We start from the raw sequence: 8,614 nt of genomic DNA on the forward strand, positions 1-8,614 counted from the left end.
CAGAGCCCCTTTAACCGCAGTTTCAATGTCCCAAACAAAAGCGGAAATGAAACATGACTTGGGCAAAATAGTCTTAGGGTCGGACAAAGAATTCTCTTCAGAGAAAATACGTGACAAAGCATCTGGCTTACCATTTTTAGAACCAGGTCGGTAGGATAACGTGAAATTAAATCTCGTGAAGAACAGAGCCCATCTAGCCTGCCTCGCATTTAATCTTTTAGCAGTCTTAATATACTCAAGGTTCTTGTGATCTGTCCATACTAAAAACGGAGTCTGTGCCCCCTCTAGCCAGTGCCTCCACTCCATCAAAGCCACCGTGACTGCCAGCAGTTCACGGTCACCAATGTCATAATTCTCAGCTGGGGTCAGTTTTTTGGAGAGAAAAGCACAAGGATGTAATTTATCATCCTTGAGAGATTTCTGGGAGAGCACTGCTCCTATTCCGGCATCAGACGCATCGACTTCTACCACAAACTGCTGTTTGAGATCTGGCAAAGTAAGGATGGGAGTGGAGGTAAAGCTCGGCTTAAGTTTTTGAAAAGCTGCCTGACAAAGCGGGTTCCATACAAAAGGTTTGTGTGGCGAGGTAAGATCATGCAAAGGAGAGGCTATAGAACTGAAATTTCTGATGAATTTTCTGTAGAAGTTTGCGAACCCTAAGAAGCTTTGTACATCTTTACGTGACGTGGGAGTAGGGCAATTAATAACTGCATCGACTTTGCAAGGGTCCATTTTGACTTCACCTTGAGCCAGGACGAAACCCAGAAAAGAAACGGACACCTTGTGGAACTCACATTTCTCAGCCTTGACATATAGTTGATTCTGCAATAACTGCTGCAAAACAGAGCGGACATGAATAATGTGAGTCTCCTCATCCGGGGAGAATATCAAAATGTCATCCAAATATACAAAAACATAAATATTCAACATGTCACGCAGGACATCATTGACAAGGTTCTGGAAAACAGCTGGAGCGTTAGTAAGCCCAAAAGGCATTACCAAATATTCATAATGTCCCGTTGGTGTGTTGAATGCTATTTTCCATTCATCCCCCTCCCTTATCCTGACTAGATGATATGCATTTCTTAAGTCCAGTTTGGTGAAAATCTTGGCTCCCTCCAGGAACTCAAAGGCGGTGGAGATGAGAGGAAGAGGGTACCGGTTTTTTTACCGTGGTCTCGTTGAGACCCCGGTAATCGAAACAGGGTCGCTTTCTTGTCCACAAAGAAAAATCCTGCTCCCGCAGGGGATGAAGATGGGCGAATGATCCCGGCTGCCAGTGATTCTTCCACGTACTCCATGGCCTTGTGTTCCGGCCCTGAAAGAGAGAACAACCTCCCTCGTGGGGGTGTGGTTCCAGGCAGCAAGTCAACAGCACAGTCATAAGGTCTGTGGGGTGGAAGGGATTTGGTCTTGGACTTGGAAAAAACATCTTTAATATCCTGGTAACAGGTGGGCACTTGAGATAAATCAGGATCCCCAGATGGGGTCTGTGGATTGTCCTTAGAAACATAGCCCTGAACATCACATGGCGGCTTGAAACAGTTCCGGGCGCAATTCCTGCCCCATGATATAACCTGCCCAGAGGACCAGTCAATGTGGGGGTTATGTAATTTCAACCATGGGTTCCCTAAGATAAGGTCATGATTCATGGCGTCAAAAACATGAAAACTAATGCGTTCCGAGTGAAAATCAGGAAATGTCAATGTGAGTGTTTGGGTGCGGTGAGTGATCTTGTCCATAAAACTGCCGTCTGCAGCATAGGTGTTGCGGTGGCGTTTTATTTCAAAGGTTCTAAGGTGCATACGTCTAACGAGGATGGAGTTGAGTAAGTTTGCGTCAGAACCAGAGTCAATTAATACAGGTGTATGAATTTCTTGATCAGGAGAGCATAGTGTCACTCTCGGAAGAAACCGTGTAGGGTCTTAATGAAATTCAGACTCACCTCTCCTGTGCCCTTGCTACCGGCACCGGCAACTTTGACGTGACAGTTGCTCACGGAATGACCCAACTGACCGCAGTAGAAGCACCGCCCTTCCCTCAGCCGGCGTTGACGTTCCTCAGGGGAGAGACGGAACCTGCCCAGTTGCATGGGTTCATCCGTGGGGACGCTAGCCAGTGGGTTGAGACCGGAACCAGGGGATCTGCCTTGGTTTGGCTGGTCACCGAGGCTCGTCCTCCACCGATCTCCATCCAGCTCGCGATCCAAAAGCCTCGTCGACTTTAACGGCGAGAGCGATGAGAGTGTCCAAGTCGGTCGGCAGGTCTAGCGGGACTAAATGATCCTTGACGGCGGGGGATAGTCCTTGAAAAAAAGCATCGAGTAGTACTTGATTATTCCAATGACTCTCAGCTGCTAGAATGCGAAACTCAATCGCGTAATCAGACACCCTGCGCTTGCCTTGTTGTAAGGTGACAAGGGAGCGAGCTGCCTCACGATCTGGAGTGGAAAATTGAAAAATTTGCTCCATAGTCTTTACGAAAAAAGCCCATGAATGACACGCGGCGGAATTGCGGCTCCATTCAGCAGTAGCCCACGCCTCCGCACGACCAGTCAGGTGGGAAATGACTAAAGCGATTTTTGCCCGCTCGGTGGGGAAGGCAGCTGCCTGCAGCTCAAAGTGGAGTTCGCACTGCGTGATGAACGGCTTAATGTTCCCAGAATTTCCAGAGAACCTCTCCGGTCGAGAGAGCTGTGGGCAGACAGCAGCGGAGGTGGCAGGTGCCTGCATGGTGACTGCTTCACATGGAAATACCGTGGCGGTATTGGGTGTGGTGCCAACTGGTTCCTTCTCTTGAATAATTTTCATAAGAAGTTCAAACTGCCTCATATTATTACACATACACAAATTAATAGATAATTCGTTTTGAAATCAGAAGCCAGTAAAAACTGTTTGTTCAACGACAGTATGAATCCATTTTATTTTAAAAGGGGGGTTGGTAACAAAAAATGCTTGTCCCAATCATCTGTGTTGATGAAGTGTTTAGGACCTTTCATTGTCGAAGTGGGCGTTGCAATGGAAAGTTAGTTACCGAATACATGATGTGACTTTGATGATGTGATAAGGAATGATTTGTGTACACGTACACTGTTGCGTGATTGATCGGGTGTGAGCTATCCCTCGACAAAGTCAACACAGTGGGTAAAACGATGCCCACCAGAGGGAGCGACGATTATCACGAATCACAAAAACACGGCCACAACTTTATCCAGTAGTTTGAATCCAGTTATTACCAAATGCCGAATCCAAGGTGAGAACATTTCTGAACTAGAAGGGCTTTAAAAAGGAAATGTAAACATATTTGGAAAATGACGATATCCAAAAGAACCTCAACATAAATGTATCCTTTTTTTTTTTAATAATGTAGCTTTCTTGCATAGGTGGTACAGCTGGTGCTAATTGGAGCCGATTAGCACCAGCTGTGGTCACTTGTCACCTGCTATAAAAGCGCGGCTGGACGGCCTTCTTCTGCAATTGTCACTGAAACAATGGCTGCTGTATGGCTCTTGGTTGTGTTGGTCCATGCTGTCTTCATGGACAAAGGTGATTTATTCCCCCCCCCCCTGCCACAGTTACTGATTTGGTGTTAAAATGACAACATTTGTCTTGAAATGCTGACATGAGTTTGTGTGTCTGCAGGCCTTTGTTTTCCATCTGGGGCTAAACCAGAGGAGTCCAACGCTGTGCTTAAGAAAGGCGCGCCAGGTGATAACATTATTGATGAGTTAAATGTTTGTGACGTTCAGACTTTTGATTTGCTACAGATGTGTCTCCTGATGATGTTTCACTCGAGAGAGTTGTTGAGCTTCTGGATTCTGTGTCGACGCTCCATACGCCTGGTGAGAAAATGGGGGGGGGGGAGTGACATAAAATGTTTACTAACCTTTTACTGAGACAAGCCACACTTAAGAATTTTACTCCTCACCACCAAATGACTTAAAAGTATGGATTGCATTAATTCTTGGTGTGGAATTTGGGCCTAATGAATAAGTGAACTAAAACTTTGAAACTGCATTATGTTGGTGACTTAAAGAATTTTTAAAATTCAGGACTGTACATTTTAAGTCCAGTTCAGTTACATGTACCTTACAGGCAAAAGTTTCAATTAATCTTTTGAACTACTGGTTTTCAAACCTGAAGTTAAAATTTCATAAATTGTTTTAAGTAGCTTTTACCCTATTTGGTTGTGTTCAAATGTTTCTTACTTTAGTAGTATGCAATATGTGTACTGGGGGGGAGCCTCTGCCTTGTCTTTGGACTACTATGCTACTGCTTTTTAATGTTGGTCATGCTGGGGTTGGTAAGAGTTTTCTTTTGAGTTTCTACTTGGTATAAAAAGTTCAAGAATGATCTGAATCAGTGTATGAATGTTGAAGTTGGTTATTTTTATTGCCCAACAATGCACTAAGGAAAGTTCAGCCACAGTGGTTAAATGAATGTTAAAACTGCACTGGTTTGAAGTTCTTGTTGGCTGACTGTGCAATGGCAACTAATGTGACTTTGTTGTCAAGCCCAACCTGCAAGCAAAGCAGTACTGCGAGACAAAGAAAGCCACCATGTGAGAAACGACCAGACGAGCTACAACAAGGGCCTCCAGAACGACTCCTTCAGCCACGACCAGCAGAGCCACAACATGAGCAAGGGTCAGCAGAATGACTTATTTCAACAAGTCCAGCAGAGTGTCAACCAGAACAACACGAGTCACAGCCAACAGAGTGAGTCCGTTCAAAAAGTCGAGCAGAGTGTCAACCAGAACAACACAATGAGTCACAGCCACCAGAGTGAGTCTGTTCAAGTCCAGCAGAGTGTCAACCAGAACAACACAATGAGTCACAGCCACCCGAGTGAGTCTGTTCAACAAGTCCAGCAGAGTGTTAACCAGAACAACACAATGAGTCAAAGCCACCCGAGTGAGTCTGTTCAACAAGTCCAGCAGAATGTCAACCAGAACACAATGAGTCACAGCCACCCGAGTGAGTCCTTTAAACAAGTCTACCAGAATGACAGACTGGATGATGAGGCGTTGATTGTGAATGTTTGATTTTTCATGGAAGAGCTTTTATGTAATGCCTGTCTGATCAAATTAAAATCCTTCCCTTCACCATTTCTGTTTTTTGGAAAAAAAAAGTTGTGCAAATTAAGAATACGAGTAGTAGATGTATCGTTTGGATGAAAATGTAATTTAGGAGAAAAAGAAGCTGGAAGCGATGCCTGCGTTACTTCTGGTTTAGTGATTTTTTAAATAACATTTTATACTGTAAAGGGCCATCACATCTCATGTGTAAAACTTAAGGGGGGGAAAAAGTGGTGAATCCACCATTCAGGGGAGGCCTCTTCCGAGTGTCTGGACGGTTGTGGGGCCGAGCGGCTTGCCTAAATTGTAACATGAGGACCTCTGTGACTTTTAGGGTGCTTAATTTCAAACTAGTGGGCTAAAATTTGAAACAAACGATCGGTGGGAATCGAGGCCTTTATTGACTAAATTGTAACATGATGATCTTTATGATATTGGCAGGACTTTTGAGCGCTTAAGTTTGAGCCAGTGGGCTGACGTTAGACACACTCGATCGGTGTGAGGCCACCCCTGAGTCCCTGGACGGTTGTGTGGCCGAGCAGCGCCCGTCCAAACATTCAGTTTCGCTCCAGGAGGAGGCCTTTATTGCCTAAATTGTAACATGAGGACCTCTGTGAATTTGGCGTGACTTTTCGGGTGCTTAATTTCAAACTAGTGGGCTAAGATTTGAAAAAAAAAAACGATTGGTCGGAATCCAGCTTTCATGGGAGGAATCCCCCGAGTCTCTGGACGGTTGTGGGGCCAAAAGTCGACCGTCCAAACATTCAGTTTCGCTCCAGGAGTAGGCCTTTATTGCCTAAATTGTAACATGAAATCAAATAGGTCGTCATGTTACAATTTAGTCAATAAAGGCCTACTATTGGAGCGAAACGGAATGCTTCGACGCTCGTGTTTCGGCCGCACGACCTCCGAGAGGCTTGTAAGAGACCTCATCTGAGAGGTGGATTCACAACGATCGGGTGTGTCGAGTGTCAGCCTACTAGCTCAAATTTAAGTGTTCAAAAGTTCTGCCGAAATCACATAGGTCGTCATGTTACAATTTAGTCAATAAAGGCCTACGACTGGAGCGAAACGCAATGCTTCGACGCTCGTGTTTCGGCCGCACGACCTCCGAGAGGCTTGGAAGAGACCCCATCTGAAAGGTGGATTCTTAATGATCGAGTGTGTCGAACGTCAGCCCACTAGCTCAAACCTAAGGGTTCAAAGGTTCTGCCGAAATTACATAGGTCGTCATGTTACAATTTAGTCAATAAAGGCCTACGACTGGAGCGAAACGGAATGCTTCAACGCTCGTGTTTCGGCCGCACGACCTCCGAGAGGTTTGGAAGAGACCTCATCTGAAAGGTGGATTTAACAACGATCGAGTGTGTCGAACGACAGCCCACTTGCTTAAACTTAAGGGTACAAAAGTTCTGCCGAAATCACATAGGTGGTCATGTTACAATTTAGTCAATAAAGGCCTCCTAGTGGAGCGAAACTGAATGCTTTGACGGTCGCCGCTCGGCCGCACAAAGTCCGAGAGGCTTGGAAGAGACCTCATCTGAAAGGTGGATTCACAACGATCGAGTGTGTCGAACGTCAGCCCACGTGCTCAAATTTAAGGGTTCAAAAGTTCTGCCGAAATAACATAGGTCGTCATGTTACAATTTAGTCAATAAACGCCTACTACTGGAGCGAAACGGAATGCTTCGACGCTCGTGGTTCGGCCGCACGACCTCCGAGAGGCTTGGAAGAGACCTCATCTGAAAGGTGGATTCACAACGATCGAGTTTGTCGAGTGTCAGCCCACTTGCTCAAAATTAAGGGTTCAAAGGTTCTGCCGAAATCACATAGGTCGTCATGTTACAATTTAGTCAATAAAGGCCTACTACTGGAGCGAAATGGAATGCTTCGACGCTCGTGTTTCGGCCGCACGACCTCCGAGAGGCTTGAAGAGACCTCATCTGAAAGGTGGATTTAACAACGATCGAGTGTGTCGAACGACAGCCCACTTGCTTAAACTTTAGGGTTCAAAAGTTCTGCCGAAATAACATAGGTCGTCATGTTACAATTTAGTCAATAAAGGCCAACTACTGGAGCAAAACGGAATGCTTCGATGCTCGTGTTTCGGCCGCACGACCTCCGAGAGGCTTGGAAGAGACCTCATCTGAAAGGTGGATTTAACAACGATCAAGTGTGTCGAACGACAGCCCACTTGCTTAAACTTAAGGGTTCAAAAGTTCTGCCGAAATCACATAGGTGGTCATGTTACAATTTAGTCAATAAAGGCCTCCTAGTGGAGCGAAACTGAATGCTTTGACGGTTGCCGCTCGGCCGCACAAAGTCCGAGAGGCTTGGAAGAGACCTCATCGGAAAGGTGGATTCACAACGATCGAGTGTGTCGAACGTCAGCCCACATGCTCAAATTTAAGGGTTCAAAAGTTCTGCCGAAATCACATAGGTCGTCATGTTACAATTTAGTCAATAAAGGCCTACGACTGGAGCGAAACGCAATGCTTCGACGCTCGTGTTTCGGCCGCACGACCTCCGAGAGGCTTGGAAGAGACCTCATCTGAAAGGTGGATTCACAACGATCGAGTGTGTCGAGTGTCGGCCTACTAGCTCAAACTTAAGTGTTCAAAAGTTCTGCCGAAATCACATAGGTCGTCATGTTACAATTTAGTCAATAAATGCCTACTACTGGAGCGAAACGGAATGCTTCGACGCTCGTGGTTCGGCCGCACGACCTCCGAGAGGCTTGTAAGAGACCTCATCTGAAAGGTGGATTCACAACGATCGAGTTTGTCGAGTGTCAGCCCACTAGCTCAAAATTAAGGGTTCAAAGGTTCTGCCGAAATCACATAGGTCGTCATGTTACAATTTAGTCAATAAAGGCCTACGACTGGAGCGAAACGGAATGCTTCGACGCTCGTGTTTCGGCCGCACGACCTCCGAGAGGCTTGGAAGAGACCCCATCTGAAAGGTGGATTCTTAATGATCGAGTGTGTCGAACGTCAGCCCACTAGCTCAAACCTAAGGGTTCAAAGGTTCTGCCGAAATCACATAGGTCGTCATGTTACAATTTAGTCAATAAAGGCCTACTACTGGAGCGAAACTGATTGCTTTGACGCTCGCCTTTCGGCCGCACGACCTCCGAGAGGCTTGGAAGAGACCTCATCTGAAAGGTGGATACACAACGATCGAGTGTGTCGAGTGTCAGCCTACTAGCTCAAACTTAAGTGTTCAAAAGTTCTGCCGAAATCACATAGGTCGTCATGTTACAATTTAGTCTATAAAGGCCTACTACTGGAGCGAAACGGAATGCTTTGACGCTCGTGGTTCGGCCGCACGACCTCCGAGAGGCTTGGAAGAGACCTCATCTGAAAGGTGGATTCACAACGATCGAGTTTGTCGAGTGTCAGCCCACTAGCTCAAAATTAAGGGTTCAAAGGTTCTGCCGAAATCACATAGGTCGTCATGTTACAATTTAGTCAATAAAGGCCTACGACTGGAGCGAAACGGAATGCTTCGACGCTCGTGTTTCGGCCGCACGACCTCC

At 46.0% G+C, this 8,614-nt stretch overlaps 1 protein-coding gene across 1 annotated transcript; it reads left to right on the top strand.

Annotated features, from left to right (window-relative positions):
- The first annotated feature begins 3,390 nt into the window (after positions 1–3,390).
- On the top strand, positions 3,391–5,103 carry LOC133469523 (GATA zinc finger domain-containing protein 14-like). Its single transcript, XM_061756705.1, has 4 exons — positions 3,391–3,545; positions 3,642–3,707; positions 3,767–3,841; positions 4,514–5,103. The coding sequence occupies exons 1-4, from the start codon at positions 3,491–3,493 to the stop codon at positions 5,041–5,043; spliced, it is 726 nt and encodes a 241-aa protein (XP_061612689.1). The 5' UTR covers positions 3,391–3,490; the 3' UTR covers positions 5,044–5,103.
- Positions 5,104–8,614: the final 3,511 nt, after the last annotated feature.

Source organism: Phyllopteryx taeniolatus, chromosome 19 (assembly GCF_024500385.1).
Source record: "Phyllopteryx taeniolatus isolate TA_2022b chromosome 19, UOR_Ptae_1.2, whole genome shotgun sequence".
NCBI lineage: Eukaryota > Metazoa > Chordata > Actinopteri > Syngnathiformes > Syngnathidae > Phyllopteryx > Phyllopteryx taeniolatus.

Coding starts and splice junctions, on each gene's coding strand:
- LOC133469523 (XM_061756705.1), top strand. CDS start 3,491: ATGGCTGCTGTATGGCTCTTGGTTGTGTTGGTCCATGCTGTCTTCATG. Junction 3,708..3,766: donor GCTTAAGAAAGGCGCGCCAG/GTGATAACATTA, acceptor GATTTGCTACAG/ATGTGTCTCCTGATGATGTT. Junction 3,842..4,513: donor GTCGACGCTCCATACGCCTG/GTGAGAAAATGG, acceptor TTTGTTGTCAAG/CCCAACCTGCAAGCAAAGCA.